Genomic DNA, 19,621 nt, shown 5'->3' on the forward strand with positions numbered 1-19,621 from the left:
GTTATATCCACTACATAGCTACAGGGTTCTCTTACTAATCATCCCTCTAATGATTGACATTTAGGTTGGATCTACATTGACATTTTAAAATAACATAGCAGTAAACAGTCTTGCCTGTGTTTACATTGTGTCTGTTGGATTGATTCTTAGAAAAGTATTAGGACAGAGTTTAAGTACTTTACTACTTGGCTACATATACAACATTGATTTCAGAAAGTCCATACAGGAGTCAGCATCGTCGTGGTAGAGCAAGTTGGGCTGCCACCTGTGACTCTGGCATCCCATGTGAGCGCTGGTCTGATTCCTGGCTGTTCCACTCACCATCCAACTCCTGGGAGGGCAGAGGAGGATGACCCAAGTCCCTCCCTTGGAGAGAGTTTAGGGTTCCTGATTTCGGCCTGCCCAGCTTCAGCCATTGCAACCTCTGCCTCACTTCTGTAACTCTGCCTTTCAAATAAATAAAATAAATCTGTTTTAAAAATAAATCTTTAAAAAATCCATACAAACATATATCCTTACAAACAATGTGGGAATGAGATATTGATGTAGTCTCTGTAACATCAAATAATAACATTTAATGGGACCAGCATTGTAGTACAGAAGGTTAAGGTTCCTTATGTGTGTCTTTCACGTAAAAATTAAAAATATAAACCTTATTTCTTAACATAAGCTCCATCAAATTCAAGACACTTTTTAAAAAAATTTTAAAGTCAGAGTTACACAGAGAGAGAGGAGAGGCAGAAAAAGAGAGGTCTTCCATCCACTGGTTCACTCCCCAATTGGTCACATCGGCCCAAGCTGCACAGACCAAAGCCAGGAGCCCGGAGCTTTTTCTGGGTCTCCCACACAGGTGCAGGGGCCCAAGGACTTGGGCCATTCTCTGCTGCTTTCCAAGGCCATAGCAGAGAGCTGGTTCAGAAATGGAGTAGCTGGGACTCAAACCCGTGTCCAAATGGGATGCCAGCACTGCAGGCGGTGGCTTTTCCTGCTATACCACAGCGCCCGGCTCCAAGACACTTTTGTAAGTGATAATACCGACCATTTAGCCCATCCCTAAAGCACTGAGGTCCTGGGACTTCAACTGTGGCAGTGCAGTCATTTTTATATTTAAATGAAGAAAAATAGGTGGTCTTTAAATACTTTTTTAAGATTAGCAACCAAAATGAAGTCAGAAGGAGCCAAACCAGGAGTGTAAAAGGAATGCCTGGTGATTTCCCAGCTACGCTCTGGCAAAGGTGCCCTTGGATGATGAACGGAATGAGCAAGAGCATTGTCACGGTGGAGAAGGACTCTCTGAGCAAACTTTCCGGGGCATTTTTCTGCTCTAACTTGGCTAACTTTTTCAAAACACTCCCTTAATTGTTCTTTGTTCCTCCAGAAAGTCAACAAGCGAAATGCCTTGAGCATCCCCAAAACTGGTGTCACGACTTTGGTCATATTCTGCCTACTTTCGCCCTGACTGCTTTTACTGAGTGACAGGATTGCTCTGTGTTGCTCATTACCATATTCCTAGTTCCTACAATAGTTCCTGACACACAGCATTCAATAAATACTTGCAGAATATGGAAATGATAAGCCGAGAGCTGAGGGATGAAGAGCCACAGCTTTAAAGAACCTGGGGGAAAACTGAGGCAGAGGGACCTGCCTGGGAGGAGATCCTGAGAGAGCACTGCAGTCTGGTCTGTCCTAGGGCTGGTGCAGTGCTCTATGGAAGCAGGGAGGGAAGGGAGCCAGGAGAGGGAAGCAGAGAACAGGTGCGGGGGGCCAGGCGGCTTCGGGTTCTGTGGGCCACGTAAGAGCTTGGATTTTGTTTTAAATTAAATGGGAAGGGGCTAGCACTGTAGCCTAAGGGTAAAGCCGCTGCCAGCAATGCCAGCATCCAATATGGGCGCTGGTTCGTATCCCGGCTGCTCCACTTCCGATCCAGCTCTCTGCTATGTCCTGGGAAAGCAGTACAAGATGGCCCAAGTCTTGGGCCCCTGCACCCACATGGCAGACCCAGAAAAAGCTCCTGGCTCCTGGCTTCGGATCGGCTCACCTCTGGCCATTTCTGCCAATTGGGGAGTGAACCAGCAGATGGAAGACCCCTCCCCCCTCTGGCTCTTCTTCTCTGTGTAATTCTGACTTTCAAATAAATAAATAAATCTTTTAAAAATAAATAAGTGGAAAGTCACTAAGGGTTTTCAATCAGGAAAGTGACACAATCTGATTTATGCCTCTTGAAAGATAATTCAACCTGTGTGACTAGGAACATGGAGATAGCTAATATCAGAAATAGGAAGTCACGTGTGAATGAGAAGATTTGCACAGGGTGGGTGGGGGGGAATAATGATTCATTTTGGACATGTTGGATCTGACATCTTGTACTTCCTTTTATAGGATCCATGCCCACCCCCCTCAAAGAATTTATGAGTAAGAAAGAATTATAATACCTACCTCTAGTACAGCCAGATAATTCAGTTGTTGTTTACAAGAACTTGATGATGTTAGAGGTGCTTGTTGATGATAATGATAACAGGTGCCATGTATCAAGCAGTTCTGTGTCAGGCACTGTTAACCCCATTGCAAACCTCACCTCACTGGCAACACAAGCCTTATTAGAAGCGGATGTATGGCCTGTGTTTTCCAGCTGCGGACACGAAGGCTAAGGAAGATACAGAGCCCATTGAGGGTCAATCGGCCCGTGAGTGGCAGAGCTGGAACTCAGACCCAGGCCCAGTTTATGCCAAAGCTGTTCCTTTAGGCAACCTGCCGCAACACCTACCTACTGAGACACGCTGCCTGGGTTACAGAGCATGACCGTCATTCAGAAAGATCCTGAAGCTGGGCTCTTCAATGGACCCTCAACCCTGCAGAAACATTCACATTTCACTTCAGTATACAAATATCTTTGGGAGATAACCTAGCTGGATTAACCAGATTCTTTGCCGCGGAGACTGTAGGATTGGTGTTTTGTGAAGAACAACCTGAGACCTAGTTTTTGGTCCGCTGGATATGAAGGGAAGGTAGATGGAAATGCAACTTCTTTCCAGGGTATTCGGACTGTAGCCGCTGACAGCCAAATGCAACCCGTTTTCCTGGGAGCCAGCGACTCTGCAAGTCCACAGGTTTGCTTTTCCAGCAGCTGCAAACTCCAGAACTGTATACTGAGGCTGCCTTGTTCAGACTTTCACACGGGCCCCTCTGTTCCGTTCACAGAAACCTCTTTTTCTTAAACACCCCGCATCCGTGGCTCGGGAAACCCAATCTAGCGCGGGACGAGCCTGAAGGGAACGACGCACTTGTACGGACGCCCATCTTTTAAAAGGGTCTCAGGCCAGACCCTCTCGGAACTCTCGTATCTACTGCCCACCTTTCAGTGTCTGTGGTAGACAGCACAGGAAAGAAACGGCAGGGTGAGGACAGGTTCCGGAGCAGAGAACCAAGCCCCCGAGGTCCCACCCCCGCAACGCCCCACGGGGGTCCCCCGAGGCCCCCAGGGGCCTGGCACATCAGTCCTCAGACGACAGGGAGGAGGCGGCGCGGGGGCGAGTGCCCCGCCCCTCCCGGGATAGCCCCACCCCTCCTCGTCCTCCGCCGCCGCCCATTGGCTGGTCCGAAAGACGCGGGGCGTTGTCGGTTTGAATGGGAGCGCCTGGAGCTGGGGCGCAGGCGCAGAGGAGGGGAGGTGCGGAGGGCAGGCAGCGCTGTGGGACCCCTGGGCAGCTGAAGGAAGCTCGGGGGAGGCGAGGAGACCGCGGAGCTCTAGCCCACGTGACCTGCAGCGGGAGGGGCGGGGGCGTGCGCCGGCTCTCGGTGCCCCCGCCTGGCGCGGCGCCGGGGCCGCGCGGACCCGCCTGGAGGAGGGGCCCTGACCGCTGGCCGGTCGCCCCGGGCGGCCGCTGCTGCAGCTTCGCCCCGTCGGCCGCGCACCCCCGGACCAGCCTGTCCGCGGGAGGTGAGTTCTGCCGCGGGGCAGGGACTGAGGCGTTTGAGGGGGGACCCGGCAGGCAAGGTGACTGGGAAGGGGTGCCTGAGGGAGGCGGCTTCGGTCTCGGGGGTCGGGGGGCGACCGCCTTTGTTCTCGGGGGGCTGAGCTCGGGGCGCGGCGGTCGCGGCGACCGGGCAGTGGGCGCTGCGGGGCCGCGGCTTCGCGGGCGTCGGGCTCCGGCACCCAGAAGTCGGCGAGGAGCCGCTCGCAGCAGTTCGCGCTCTCGCTTGCTTTCTTGTTAATTTTTAGGGCGAGTAAAGCGTTAAGAACCTTCTTTCCTGATTTCTTTTTAAAAGAATCCTAGTGAGCCTTCCCACCATTCCAAAAAAGTTGTACTTAGGAAATGCATGAAGTTTGTATTCCTTAAATAAAAGGTTTCTTGTGTGTGTGTGTGTGTGGGGGGGTGTCCCAGGCTATATCGGCTCCTCACGTATTGTGTGAGCGAGCCAGAAAGTCCGAACACCTGTGGAATTAAATCCCAAATCACTCTGTGTCGTGCGCTTGCTAGCCAAACCCGGCCAGTGTTTTGTCAGATGTTTGCGTTATTTGTCACATATTTTGTCAGATATTTGCGAACTTTTGGGCACCAACCTGTCGACTTACTATAGAAATTGGGTAGCAGCTGCAAAAAGCCCAAGTATAAAATGTGAGGAAAACCGTTCCTTATATAAAAGGGAAAAAAGGAACATCTGCGATTTCTTTACGTTTTCATGGTAATCAGTTCGATCTTTTTAACTCGTCTCGCTTGAATTCCGTTAAAGAAAACGAACAGGGATAGCACTTTTATTTTCCCTAATGCATAATTTATCGGTCGCTGAGCAGTCGAAGGGCCCGAGCGGGTTCTCGGCTTGCTTTCTGCCGCCCTGCGGTGCCGCGCCTCGGCGTGCGGCCACCCCGCTGCGTTTGCGCGCTGCCGCCCGAGAAAGGTGCACCCAGATCCCCCGCTGGGTTACAGCCGGGGTGATTACTGCTGATGAACACCGCTTGTGTTTGGCTGGATTGTTCCGAAGTAAGTAACATTTGAAAAAAGGGGAAGATCGCTGCTGGTTGACCTGGGTGTGTGCGAGGAGGGTGGGGCTCAGGGACTTCTCTATACCTTTGCCAGGGATTCGTTTCCGCACGTTACTTCTCTGGCTATTATTTATAATGGAAGGAGTTTGTGACGTTGTTGAAGAGGCATCAGCATTGGCAAGACAAGCAGTTCAGCTGTATTTTCTTTATCAAATGAGACGTGGTATTAAAAAATGTGTTTTAATGGAAGGGTGAGACTTCATAGTAGGCTAATTACAGCAGTGATAGGATATTGTAATGTGTTTTTTTAAGGAATTTATTGACACTAGATTTTCAGAGTCATAGCAAATATATGATAATTACTACAACACGATTCTCATAAAAGTTTTTTAAAATACTTAAGCATAAAATCTAATAGTTACTTAAAATTTTTTGGAATTAGTTCTATGGAATTTTAAAATTGAAAACCTGATGTAGACTTAGATTATTTTAAATCTGTTCTAATAGACATATCCTAGTTTATAATATAAACCACAATAATTATTGCTGCTAGATTTTATTGAGCACTTTTGTTATATTCAGAGTCAGGCACCTGGTTAAGTGCTTTACATTCCTTTCATCACAACACAGGGTAGATCAGCACCATTGTGCCCACACCAACTCTTGAGAGTTTAACCAGTGTTAAGATCACATAACTCACTGTGTTGGATTCAAAACCATGGCCTGGTCCCAAAGCACATGCTGTGTTGTTTTGTGTGTCTGTGTTAATTCCATGTGTCCCTGGATTCCATTTGTAGGGGCGTACTTTAAAAAGATGTCTGTAGGTGGTGTGTTTTGGTGTGAACTATGCAGAAATATTTCAGTCCTTCTTTTAGATCTATCTTGCTTAGATCTATCTTCCTTTCCTTATAAATATATAACATGTTCAGTATCTTTTTAGTCACCTTTTTAAAACTTTTATAAATTGAAGAAGACTTTCCTGAGTTAATTAAGGGACTATGAATATATTTTTTACTGTGGAGAGAAATATGTTAAAGTCAGATTTTCTCACTATTGCAGGATTCTTTGCTACTGCATAGTTTCTCTCTTCTTCCCAGGCAAGAAAAAGCAATGTGTTTGGTTTTGTGAGATGACAAAAGAAAGCTTCCTTTTTGATAGTTATGTTTGGATTTTTTTTTTTTTTTAAGATTTGTTTATTTATTTGAAAGGCAGAGCTACAGAGAGGCAGAGGTAGAGAGAGAGAAAGGTCTTCCATTTGCTGGTTCAGTCCCCAGATGGCTGCAATGGCCAGAGCTGGGCAGATCCGAAGCCAGGAGCTTCTTCCAGGTCTCCTACGCAAGTGCAGGGGTCCAAGGACTTGGGCCTTCTTCTGCTGTCTCAGGCCGTAACAAAGAGCTAGATTGAAAGTTGAGCAGCCCATATGAAATGCCACCAGTGCAGGCGGCAGCTTTACCTGCTATGCCACAGTGCTGGCTCCTCTTTGGAGTTTTTATAGGATCTTTATCTCTTTTGTCTTCCCACTCTGCACTATTTGTTGTCAGTGGTTCGTCTTCTTTGTGAAGATCCAATTTTACTATTCTTTGGTTGAAAAAAAGATTCCTCAGTGTGTAAATACAAATTCAAGTATGTGCTGCAGTCCCATGTTCAGAATTCCTTACCATTTGGTACTGTACTACCTTTTCAGACTCCTCCTAACCCAATATTCTTGTCCTGGAACACATTCTGTACGTTCCCACCTCCTTACTTTTACTTGAGCCATTTCCCTTGATGATAGTACTTTTCCTCCATTTAAGATCTACCCATCCAGGAACAGATGTTTGACCTCAGTGGTTAAGACATTCCCTTCCCACTTCAGAGTACCTGGGTTGGATTCCTGGCTCTGGTTCTGGACTCCAGTTTCCTACCAGTACAGACCCTGGGAAGCAGTGATGATGTCTAAAGTAATTAGATTCCTGTCACCTACAGTACTGGATTGAGTTTCTCAGCTGGCTTTGACCCACTTCTGCCCCTGCTGTTGAGTTTGGGGAGTGAGCCAGTGGATGGGAGTCCTATCTCCATTCCTGTCTCTGTGTCTTTCTGCCTCTCAAATAAAAATAAATTAAAAAACCAACTATTTGTCCTTCAACGTGTAGTACAGTTTTCTTTGCTTTCGAAGGGTAAAATTGGCTGGAGTAACTCAGATGCCTGCACCCACATGGGGAACCTGAATGGAGTTCTCGGCTCCTGGCTTTGGCCTAACCCATTCCCGCCTGCTGCGTTCATTTAGGGAGTGAATCAGTGGATGGAAGATCTAGCTCTCTGTCTCTATGCCTTTTAAATAAAATGAAAATAATTTAAAAATTTTAAATCTAAAACTTATTATTTCTAGAATTTTCTGGTTAATGATTCTGGACCACAGTTGAACAGGTTTACTAAAACTGTACAAAGTGAAACCAGTATAGTAATAAATGTATAATAAATAATATAGTGAGACCACTATAGTAAAAAGTATCTATGGGTCATGTTCTCTGTTGGCTTGGTAACCAGTTTTTCTCAAAGTTGTGTACTCCCCATTGTTTACTAATAAGTATTTCTCTTTTTTGTCTGCTGTAGTAATGTCTTTATAAAAGTATAAGTGTATTTAAGGTTTTCTTTTTTCTTAACGATACCAATTTTTTTTAATTATTATTACTTATTCATGAGACAGAGACAGACAGAGGTCCTGTTTGCTGACTCACTTCCCAAATGAGCCAGACCAGACCAGCCAAATATGGGAGCCAGGAATTCATTACAGATCTCCCACATGGGTAGCAGGGATTTAACTACTTGAGCCATCACCTGCTGTTTCCCAGGATATTTATTGTTAGGAAGAGGGTATTAGGAGTCAGGAATCTAACCTAGTACCTTGATATGGGATGTTGGTGCCTCAACTGGTGTCTTCATAACTAGGCCAAAGCCTGTCTGTATATTTATTTTTAATTTACTTCTCTGAGCCTACGTATGTCATGTTTGTCCAATAATTTTTATAAGCCCTAAAATGATAAAATTTAAATATGTATTCTTAAATTTTTAATTTATTATCACTTATTTCTATTTTATTTGAAAGGCAGAGAGAAAGAGAGCACAGCTGAGTGACAGTGAAAGGTCTTGTATCTGCTGAGCCACTCAACAGCTGGGGCTAGGACAGGCCAAAGCCAGGAGCCCAGAACTCAATCTCGATCTCCCATGTGGGTTGCAGGGACCCAAGCACTTGGGCCATCGTCTGTTGACTTCCATGTTGTGCATTAGCAGGGATCTGAAATTGCAAGCCAGTACTGGAACCCAGGCACTCTGTTATGGGATGTGGGCATCTTAACTGCTATGCCAAATATCCATCCTGTTTTTATTTATTAAGAAAATTATTGTAGATATGAAAGTGAAAGGCAGCAACAAATATGTATATATACACACACAAACACAAACATTGTTAGGCATTTTTTGGTAGAAAGTTGACTGTGAATCATCAGTATTTTTTGATTGCACACATTTTCTTGTATTCTTGCTTTTATAACCCGAAGAGTCAGTTGGGAAGCACTGAATACATAATTGGGTTGATTAAAAGTTATAGTATCTTGACATAACTGGTTAAGCTGCCACCTGCAACTCAGGCATCCTGTATGGGCATCAGTTTGAGTCCTGGCTGTTCCACTTCTGATCCAGTTCCTGGGAAAGCAGCAGAAGATGGCCCAAGCAATTCGGCCATTGCACCACGTGGAAGATCCAGATGAAGCTCCTGACTCCTGGCTTTGGCCTGGCTCAGCCCCAGCCATTAGGGCCATTTGGGGAGTGAATCAGTGGTTGGAAAATCTCTCTCTCTCTCTCTCTCCCTCCCTCCCTTCCTCTTTCCCTCCCTCTCCCTGTCTCTCTCTGTAACTCTGCCTTTCAAATAAAGTAAAAAAAAACTTGCAGTATCCTTTTTAAAGTTATTGTATCTGCTATAACTTTTGATTTTATACTTTGTTTTCAATTGTATGTGCTTATAATTAGCTAGAAATAATTTTTCTTAATTTTTTATTATTTTTTTGACAGGCAGAGTTAGACAGAAAGGTCTTCCTTCCGTTGGTTCTCCCCCCAAAATGGCCACTACAGCCGGCGCGCTGCGTCAATCCAAAGCCAGGAGCCAGGTGCTTCCTCCTGGTCTCCCATGCAGGTGCAGGGACCCAAGCACTTGGGCCATCCTCCAACTGCCTTCCCGGGCCACAGCAGAGAGCTGGACTGGAAGAGGAGCAACCGGGACAGAACCGGCGCCCCAACCGCTACTAAAACCTGGGGTGCTGGCGCCACAGGTGGAGGATTAGCGAAGTGAGCCACGGCGCTAGCCATAATTTTTTTTATATAAGTATCTAATTTAAACTCTTTCAAAAGGTTATTAATTTTACTAATGGATTGAAAGGAACATAGCCATTTCATTTTATTTGAGAAGCAAAAAGAGGCAGAGTCCATTAGCCATTGCCTGCTGCCTTCCAGGGTGTGCATTAGCTGGAATTGGAAGTAGACCTGGGACTCCAAGCCAGGCACTCCAACATGGGATGTAGGTTTCCCAAGTGGCAGGCAGCTTAACCACTATGCCCAGCACCTGCCCCTAAAATACTTTTGTAGAAGAGAAAGTTAACTTTATTCTTAAATTTTGGAATTCATTTCAGTGAGAAATAAGACCAAATAATAATTAGAGAAGTACTAGTTTTATTTTAATTGGTGTATAAAACACCTTTTTCCTACAGTTGAACATATCTGTATTTCTAAGTATAAAATAATTTTACTAGAGTAGAATCTTCAATTCTTAATTTTTTTGCAGGGAAAATGGAAACCAAGATTAGGAGTGTTGAATAAAGTTATCTTTTTGTCTTTGAACATTTTAAGCAATTGCTTTATTCTCTATTAAGTTACTGTAATCATTAAGAATTGTAATTATAAAACAGCAGTTCAGGCTGGCGCCACGGCTTACTAGGCTAATCCTCCACCTGCGGTGCCGGCACACCAGGTTCTAGTCCCGGTCAGGGCACCGGCTTCTGTCCCGGTTGCCCCTCTTCTAGGCCAGCTCTCTGCTATGGCCTGGGAGTGCAGTGGAGGATGGCCCAAGTCCTTGGGCCCTACACCCCATAGGAGACCAGGAGAAGCACCTGGCTCCTGCCTTCAGATAAGAATGGTGTGCCAGCTGTGGCGGCCATTGGAGGGTGAACCAACGGCAAAGGAAGACCTTTCTCTCTCTCTGTCTCTCACTGTCCACTCTGCCTGTCCCCCCCCAAAAAATCCACTGATTCACTCTCCAAATGCTCCTGCCAGCCAGTGCAGTAATTACTATTTCCATAATGTAGAAATTGATGGAAACTGCTGTTGAACTTCAAATAGTCATCATTTTCCATGGAAGTAGACTAATACGCTTGGTCCTTTCTCACAGTTTAATAACAGTACTAAAATAAAGGCTTGAAATATTAAAAATCACTTTCAGGCCTGCACCGTGGCTTAACAGGCTAATCCTCTGCCTTGCAGCACCAGCACACCGGGTTCTAGTCCCAGTCAGGGCGCCGGATTCTATCCCGGTTGCCCTCTTCCAGGCCAGCTCTCTGCTATGGCCCGGGAAGGCAGTGGAGGATGGCCCAAGTGCTTGGGCCCTGCACCCGCATGGGAGACCGGGAGAAGCACCTGGCTTTCAGATCAGCACGATGCGCCGGCTGCAGCGGCCATTGGAGGGTGAACCAACGGCAAAAAGGAAGACCTTTCTCTCTCTCTCTCTCTCTCACTATCCACTCTGTCAAAAAAAAAAAAATTTTAAAAATCACTTTCTTTTAGATTATATTTCACTTTAGTTTTTATTTATGTAAAAATTTCATGTGTGGCTTTTATTATTTTATATTTTTATTATAAAAATTATTATTCAAATTATTATTTTTGGTTATCCAGGTAGTAGATTGGATATCTTTTGGCTTTATATGGTGGGTAAAAATTTAAATGTTCCTCCCCAGACTAGCAAGTTTATACAGTCATCCCTTGGTATCCATAGAGGATTGGATACAGAGGCCCCCCCCCCCAAATATTAAAGAATAAAAATGTGTTTGAAATGAATTAGACCTTACTTTATGTATATGCATAGGTGATATATATTTTTTAAAGATTTCTTTTTTATTTGAAAGAGTTACAGAGAGAGGTTTTCCATCTACTGCTTCACTTCCCAAATGGCTGCAACAACTAGCACTTGGCCAGGCCATGGTCAGGAACCAGAGCTTCATCCAGGTCTTCCAGGCAGGGGCCCAAATGCTTGGGCTGTTAGCAGGGAACTGGATGGGAAATAGAGCAGCCAGGACATGAACCAGTGCCCGTGTGTGGAATACTGGTGTCTCAAGCAGTTTTACCCACTATTGTACAATGCTGGCCCCTGATATGTTATATTGACCTACACAGATTAATTTCAAATACATTTAGGAGCCCACCTCACTGCTGGTTTGCATTTAGATTTATTTGGAAATCTATAACACTTATTCTAACCCATCTATTGAACATTTATTCTACTTATTAACCTGGTTAATAGTCATGAACAGTTTATCAGTTTTTATAACGTGTGCTTAGTTAGCAGTTAACACCGTTAGATATGTGTTTTCTAAACTAACTTGACCTATGTAAACTAACTTCTCACAGACTGAACATTGCTTATTATTAAAGATTGCAATAAGTTAGAGCAACTTTAAATGAAGTACGTATTTTAGAACTATGTTTGCCTGAGGCGAACTTTATGATTAAGTTTTTGCAGCATAATCTGTAAAATCTGTTTTGCAGTGTAATCTGTTTATGCATTATGATTAAGTATTGGGGTTGTGAATCTACATTTGTTGTATATGACAATTGTCAGTTAATACTAAAACCTTGCTCAACACTGTTAGAGATAAGACACATGAGTATATAATCTTGAGTTCATCTGTAGAGTATTTTGCAACTGTTTGATTGTATTACTGATTTACAGGATGAGTGTGTTGAGTACAGAACTAGGACTTTTATTTATTACTTTCATTTTTTCCCTTCCTGGTGGGATTTCTCTTTAATTTTCCAACTGGACTTGCTACAGAATTAATATTTAAATCTCATTGATAGCTTTTAATATTTTAGTTTTAAAATTTGGGCAGAAATTCAGGGATATCAGTCAATCAGTTCTGCTTTATTCCTCTAAAGCCTTGTTTATTCATCAGATTTTAAAATCTGATTTCAGGTTACCTCAAGCCTAATGTCTTCATTTTTCTTTTATTGATTACTTATAAATATAGATTTCACTATGTTTAAGTATTTTGTTTTCTCTCTGCATAATATCACTCTTGTAATCCACCCTGCCTTTCACTGTGGGTATTGCTACTGTTTCATCTATCTGCAAGACTGGAAATCTTGTAACTTTCTGTTACTGCATGGCCCCACCCTCTCACATCTAGAAAATGGGCATTGTTTTCATTTTGCACCAGGTAGTCTTGGCCAGTTTACACGCCCAGCCATTCTGGGGCCTGACTTCCCTTGCTTCTCAGACACTAGTTTGTCACATCAGTGGTATGTTCTAGTGCCATAGTATTTTTTACTGCCTGTAGTTGGCTCCTCCACACCCATCACAGTAAAATAAAATCAGACACTGACTTTTTCTCTGTTGGGCCTTGCTCACCCTCTTCTTTCTTGTACAGTGTCTTCTCATATTCTTCTATTTCATTAGCTCACTTCTCTTACCACCCGACTCCTAATTTTGTATTTGTTGCTGCTGCTTCTTGCCATCTTGTTTTCCCTTTGTCTCTCAGATAAAATGGAGTTAGAAACAGAAGTTTAGATTAGGAGATAAGCTACATTTAGTCCACCCAAGTGAATTAGTGTCTACTTAATAAATGCATAATGCGGCTGGCGCCGTTGCTTGCGGCGCCGGCACACTGGGTTCTAGTCCCGGTTGGGGCGCCGGATTCTATCCCGGTTGCCCCTCTTGCAGGCCAGCTCTCTGCTATGGCCCAGGAAGGCAGTGGAGGATGGCCCAAGTGCTTGGGCCCTGCACCCACATGGGAGACCGGGAGAAGCGCCTGGCTCCTGGCTTCGGATCAGTGAGATGCGCCGACCGCAGCGGCCACTGGAGGGTGAACCAACGGTAAAAAGGAAGACCTTTCTCTGTCTCTCTCTCACTATCCACTCTGCCTGTAAAAAATAAATAAATAAATAAAAATAAATGCATAATGCTAGAAGTGGATGTTTTGGCATCCTCCTTTATTACCCCCTTAATTATTGCAGTGTGTTTGTTACTGTAATTTGTACCCTGAATTCTAATATTGTAGAGCTTTTGTTTTAAATATGTTCTTGATTCTTCCTCAGTATTTATCCCTGCTGGATTTGACAAAGAGCTACTGTGTCTAACTGGAAACATGACAGCTAAAAGGGATTTGGAGATTTTACATATTGTACCGTAGAAAGAATTATTGGGATATGAAAAGGGTAAAAAATTTAAATAATCTGGAGGCAAGAAAGTCACAGTCATTGTTTGCTGGGTGTTTTCCAGTTTAGATTCTTCTATGAAAGAAACAGGCCAGAAGTTATTGGTGTTTAAGTTGTATTCAGGAACAGATAGTTTAGGTAAATTCAAGAAAGTATATTTTCTTGAATTTATAAATATACATAATATATATAATTTCTTGGAAAAAATATATATAAATGTTAGTATCTATCCCCTACTTTGTCCCAATGCTCTAGTTTGCAGACTATAGCTGATGGAGTATAGCAGGGCCAGGATTCCTTTGACTAAGAGCAAGCCTTTCTTTTCTGTGCTGATTACATACCTTTCACAGGGCCTACAGGGTCCACCTGTCCGGTATCAAAGGAGTCTCCCTGCTTGACTTTCTAATCAGATAATAAAACATGAGGCAAAAGAGTTATATGTACTAGTTGATCTTTCTGTGTGATTCTATTTCTGGTATATGGAAAAACTGCTTTTTCTTTCTCTAAGTTCCAATCCGAAGATGCTGTAAGCTCACAGTTTTCTTGGGTATTTGGAGTATTGATGTAACTAAGGGCTATATGCGTTCCTTACAAATTATAGTTTTCTTTTTAAAAACTTTATTTTAATTTTATTTGAACAGAGAGAGAAAGAGAAAAATGCACACACATACACACTATGCAGTCAAATCTTCTACCCAATGATTCACTCTTCAAATGCCCATGGCGGCCAGGGATGTGCCAGGCTGAATCCAGGAACTGAGAACTCAATCCTGGGACTGTGACAGGGACCTGAGTACCTGTAACCATCATCTCCTGCCTCCCAGAGTATTCACAGGAAGCTGGATGAGAAAAGAGTCAGGACTCAAACCAGGCATTCCAAGTGGCAACTTAACTGCTATGGCAAATGCCTGCCTTTTTTAATTGTCCTATTGGAGTTAAAAGTTAATAATGGGATGATAGCTGTGACATTGTGGGGTATAGTAGGTTAAGATGCCACTAGCAGTGCCAGCACCCTAAATCAGTTCAGGTCCTTGCTACTCCACTTCTGATCCAGCTTCCTGCTGATGCACCTGGGAGAGCAGCAGAAGATGGCCAAAGTTGTTGGTCCCTGCCACCCATGTGGGAGACACAAATGGAGATCCAGGCTCTTGGCTTTGGCCTGGCCCAGCCCCAGCCACAGCCATTGCAGTTATCTAGGGAGTGAACCAGAGGATGGAAGATCTGTCTCTCCCTCTCTACCACTCTGCCTTTCAAATAAATAAATAAATCCTTAAAAAAAAAAACAAACTTCTTAGTATTCTTTTAAACCTTTAATTTCCACTCCAGCTCCCAGTCCTGTCATTAAATTTTCTTTTTTAAAAAATATTTATTTGTTTTCATTTTATTTGAAAGATAGACAAAGATCTTCCATCCTCTAGTTCACTCCCTCAAATGCCTACAACAGTTAGGGCTGGGCCGGGTTGAGGTCATGAGCCAGGAACTCCATCCCAGCCTCCCATGTGGGTGGCAGGGAGCCAAGTACTCAAGCCAGCATCTGTTGTTGCCTCCCTTCTTACTAATCCACAGAGGCCGGATGGAAAGCAGAGTATCCAGGACTTGAACCAGGCACTCCAGTATTGCATGCTGGTGTCCTAAGCAGTGACCTAACTGCTGCACCAAACACCTACCCCAAATCTTCTTATCCTGATGAACAAATTTGCAGTTTAATATTTCCTGCAAATTTTAATAGTTTGTGTGTGTGTTAAATAGAAGTTGATTTAACTCCATATAAGGTGGAGCATGAGTAATGAACACATTGTTACTAAATTGCTTAGAGAGTTCATACAACATGAATCATAAATCAAGAATTGCTTGCTTGTTAGGTTAAGTAATTTTAAGATATGAAATACTACTTAATGCTAAATAACTTAATTGTTATGGAGATTGTAACGTAAGAGTGACTTGTTAGGATACTCTTCTTTTGAAATTAGTAAGACCGTATTATAAATTGTTCTTAGTAAAATAGTGAATTGCATTCTCTCTGTCTTGTTTGTTTTAATTATTTTTAAAATGGCTCTCTGTAGTTTTCAAGTATTCTGCATCCTCATTTGTATACATTTGTTAATTTGTCAAACATTTGAAAGACTGCATGTGCATACTTTATTAAGTATGAACTTAACATTTCTAAATGATTGGTAAAATTTAAAATTTCATTATGATCTCATGGATGAGAAAAATATTTAAGTATAATTTAAGATAGCTTTAAATTAAATTAATCCTGATATCTTTCCTCTGCCCCATTTTGTAAATAACAGGCTAAATAAACCTCATAGTGAGAATGGAAGCTGGGTTGCCAGTTTAGCTGTTGTATAATCTAGATACACTTTGGAGCTACTGCTCTGAATATCTGCACTAATTTCTTTTAGTGATGTTATTTATTAAGGGAAAAGGAGGCATAATGGAATTCTGAACAAAAGGAAAAGAGATTTGTTGGATTAATAACTATTGCTTCCTTTGTTGGCCAAGAGAAGGGATAAGAGAAATAATATTTTGTGTTTCTTCTATGCCAAACTGGTCATTAATGTGAAAACTTCATTTCCTGTTGGAAGCTTCATCAGTATTCCCAAGGCTAGTCCTTTCCACCTTCCTCTCTCTCTGACCTTACTGCTCTATTCTCTACTACTCTAACTGTACTTCTTTAACAATAGAGTGGTATCAGTTATTAAGTCTGGTTTATGTCATAGCTAAAATAGTTAAAAGGATATAGTGTGGAATAGGAATGAGGCTTTATATTATTTGGTAGCAGAAGAAAGAACCAGGACAAATGAGTAGAAATGGAAAGATCACTCAAAGTATAAAAAAACTTCCTAATAGGGCTTTTCAAACAACTTTCTAATGGAACCATTCCAAATTAGGATGAGCTGTTTTAAGATCTTTGGGGGAGGTGGGGTGGATGCTGGCTTCACCACTTCCGATCCAGCTCCCTGTTGATGGCCTGGGAAGGCAGTGGAAGATGGCCCAAGTGCTTGGGCCACTCCACCCATGTTGGAGCCCCAGAAGAAGCTCCTGGCTTCAGATCAGCCCAGCTCTGGGCATTGCAGCCATTTGGGGAGTAAACCAGCAGATAGAAGATCTCTCTATCTCCTTTTCTCTCTCTCTCTCCAACTCTGCTTCTCAAATAAATCAATAAATCTTTAAAAATAAAATAAAAGACCTTTCTGGGAATGCTGTAGTAAAGTTTTGGACTAATTGTTCTGAAGGTTTTGTTTTTTTAAACAGTACTGAGATTCTGGGACTTGAGGACTGTATACTATTAATTTATTTTGGACTATATTTGTATATGTCATTTTTTTCCTGAACTGTTACCTTAAATGATATAATCAATATCTGATGTGTTGTAGCTTCTTTGTGATATATATGAGTGGGGACTCATTTTCATTCATTTTTATTTATTCTGTCTAGGACTTAGTGTGCCTCTTTAATCTGCTGATTCATGTCTTCAATTCTGAGAAATGCTGTCTATTACTAAAGATTTTGCCTTTACTCTTCTCCCTCTTTGTCCTCCTGGCACTCCTATTAGATGTGTTAGAGCTTTTCATTTTGTCCTCCTTTTCTCTGAACTGCTGCTTAATATTTTTCATTTCTTTATCTGTTTATCATTCTGTAACTTATATCAGCTCTGCTTCTTTACTACATTGAGTTATTAATATCAGTGTTCATGGCAATACTTTTATGAATAGCAAAAAAAAAAAGTCTCAAAAACCATAGTCCAGATGCTGATCAACAATAGAACATGAGGCTGGCATTGTGGTGCAGTGGGTTAAGCAACACCAGCATCCCATATCAGGGTTTGGATTCAAGTCCTGGCTGCTCAGCTTCTGATCCAGCTTATACTAATGCACTTGCAGTGTCTCCTGGGTTATCATCTTCTTTCTCCTCCTAAGTGATCTCTAAAATTAATTTTATTATTCCCTTGCTTATCTTTATAACTTCACTACAAATGTCTATTTAGCCCTAAATAACGTATCATTTAGGTTTTTAAAAAAGATTTATTTATTATTTGAAAGGCAGAGCAACTGAGAGAGAGGGAGAGGGAAAGGGAGGGATGGGGAGAGAGAGAGAGAGAGAGAGAGAGAGAGAGAGAGAAACACCCACACAAATGGAGGGGGAGAGAGATACCTTTTGTCAGCTGGTTCACTGCTTAAAAACCCCCAATAGCCAAGACTAGGCCAGGCCAAATTCAGGAGCCTGGGACTCCATCTGGATCTCACATAGGTGGAGACCCCCAAGCACCTCCCAAGGTGCATTAGCAGGAAACTAGATGGGAAGCAGAGCAGCCAGGACTCAAACCAGCACACTGATATGGAGTAAATCGTCCCAGTGGCAGCCCAATATGCTGCACCAGAACCCCCACCCCATGACTTGTTAAGCTTTTAAAAGCTTAAATATCATAATTTTTAGATACTAATGTGATACATACCCTTCTATGATTGTTTATAGTAGAAAGTATTACATAAAATTGCTGTATTTCAAACCAGCTTTGAAAACTAAAGTACAGTTCTCAAACCAGCTACATACACTCACATTCTTATTTAAAGCTCCCGGTGGTGGTTAAGCCCTCTACTGTTTTCTGCAGTGATGGACATGACAGCCGTCTGTGGAGTTAGCTGTGTGATTATGTTTAGCTCAGGGTTACTTTAGGTTGTTCTTTGAAAATAGGACTTCAAAGCAAAGCATCTTGTATTCCTTTTGCAGAGATGTTGCTGAAGTGCTGCTGAAAGGGCCAGAGATGCAAGGATTTGGGACACATTTTGAACCTTTAAGCTGTCTGACATTGACCTCCTTTCATTATTAATAAAGAAGAAGCAGGAGCTTAGGATGCATTAATACCAACTCATTAATATACTAACTGGACAATGTTCTGCACACAATTCTGCGTTGTAAAGAACTGGATTGGCACAGAATAAAATAATTCATATTTTACTCGCTTGTAATATGATTCAATGGAGGAAAACCTGATAAGCATGAGGGAAGACCATTCTTTTCATGTTCGTTACAGGTAAGACTGTTGGTTTCTTAGTGGGTGACTTTTAGTCCTTATTTAAACATGTATTTTAACTCTGACCATTTCAGATTTCAATTAAAAAATATTCAAAATACACCAGCTATAGTTAGTATCTTTTGTAGTTGTTTTAAAGTTTTTGTATCCTTTCTTTGGAAAATGGTATAGAGACCAATTATGTTGTACTATAGTTTGCTTATTAATGTTCTTTGAAAGACTTTACAAATAGTTACTTTATATTTTATAACTTTTTATGTAATACAAGTAAAAATGGAATACGTTTCAAAATATTTGGCAGTAAAAGATGGAGTGTTAAACAGTTTTTAAATGGTGATTTTCCACAAATTAGAATTTTAAATAAATGGGTATTAAATATATTTGGAATGGGTAGGTAGGTACTTTCTAAACATGACAAACCAGTAGCCATTTTAATATTTAGTGATAAAATGTTAATGATGTTCCTGATATGGTTAGGAACAAAGCAAGGATGTCTACTCTATCATTATTTAACGTTCATCTGAAAGTTTTGGTTATTGCACTAAACCATAAGCACAAATATCATTACTTAGATGATTAAATAAAAAACTTGCTTGAATTAAATAAACATCAGAAATTTGTAGCAATGGATGGAAATCAAAATCCTTGAAAATATTTTCTTCCAAATCTGAAATGTCTTAACATACAATGGGGTCTTAAAAAGTTCATGGAAATGAGCATTATAAAAAAATTCTGTCTACATTTTTCAGAAGATTTATTCATTTACAACATTCTGTTTTAAAAAAGAGTTACAGAGAGAGAGGGAGAGATACTCTGGTTTCTCTTCAGATCGTGTAAATCTTTCATCTTTTACAGAGAGAGAGAGAGGGAGAAAGACTTCTTCCATCCTCTGGTTTACTCCCTAGATGGCTGCAATAGCCAAGGCTGGGCCAGACCTAAGCAAAGAGCCTGGAGCTTCATCCAGGTCTCCCTTGTGGGTGCAGGCACCCAAGTACTTGGGCCATCTTCTTCTCAGGCCATTAGCAGTGAGCTGGATTGGAAGTGGAGCAGCCAGGACACAAATAGGAGCCTGGATGGGATGCCAGCATTGTAAGTGGCAGCTTTACCTGCTATACCACAATGCCAGTCCCAGTAAAGACATTTAT

The 19,621-nt window shown here is 42.1% G+C and overlaps 1 protein-coding gene across 2 annotated transcripts in view; it reads left to right on the forward strand.

Moving 5' to 3' along the window:
- Positions 1-3,848: 3,848 nt before the first annotated feature.
- GPSM2 (G protein signaling modulator 2) overlaps positions 3,849-19,621 on the forward strand; it is a 54,053-nt gene continuing 38,280 nt past the window's right edge. Inside the window, exons 1-2 of one of the 2 annotated variants that reach the window (XM_062191864.1) lie at positions 3,849-3,937; positions 18,173-18,476. In XM_062191864.1, the coding sequence (XP_062047848.1) occupies positions 18,421-18,476 (56 nt within the window). In that variant the 5' untranslated portion in view covers positions 3,849-3,937; positions 18,173-18,420. The remainder of the gene's footprint in view (positions 3,938-18,172; positions 18,477-19,621) is intronic. The other variant, XM_062191865.1, reaches the window with a different exon arrangement.

Source organism: Lepus europaeus, chromosome 5, assembly GCF_033115175.1.
Source record: "Lepus europaeus isolate LE1 chromosome 5, mLepTim1.pri, whole genome shotgun sequence".
Lineage (NCBI taxonomy): Eukaryota > Metazoa > Chordata > Mammalia > Lagomorpha > Leporidae > Lepus > Lepus europaeus.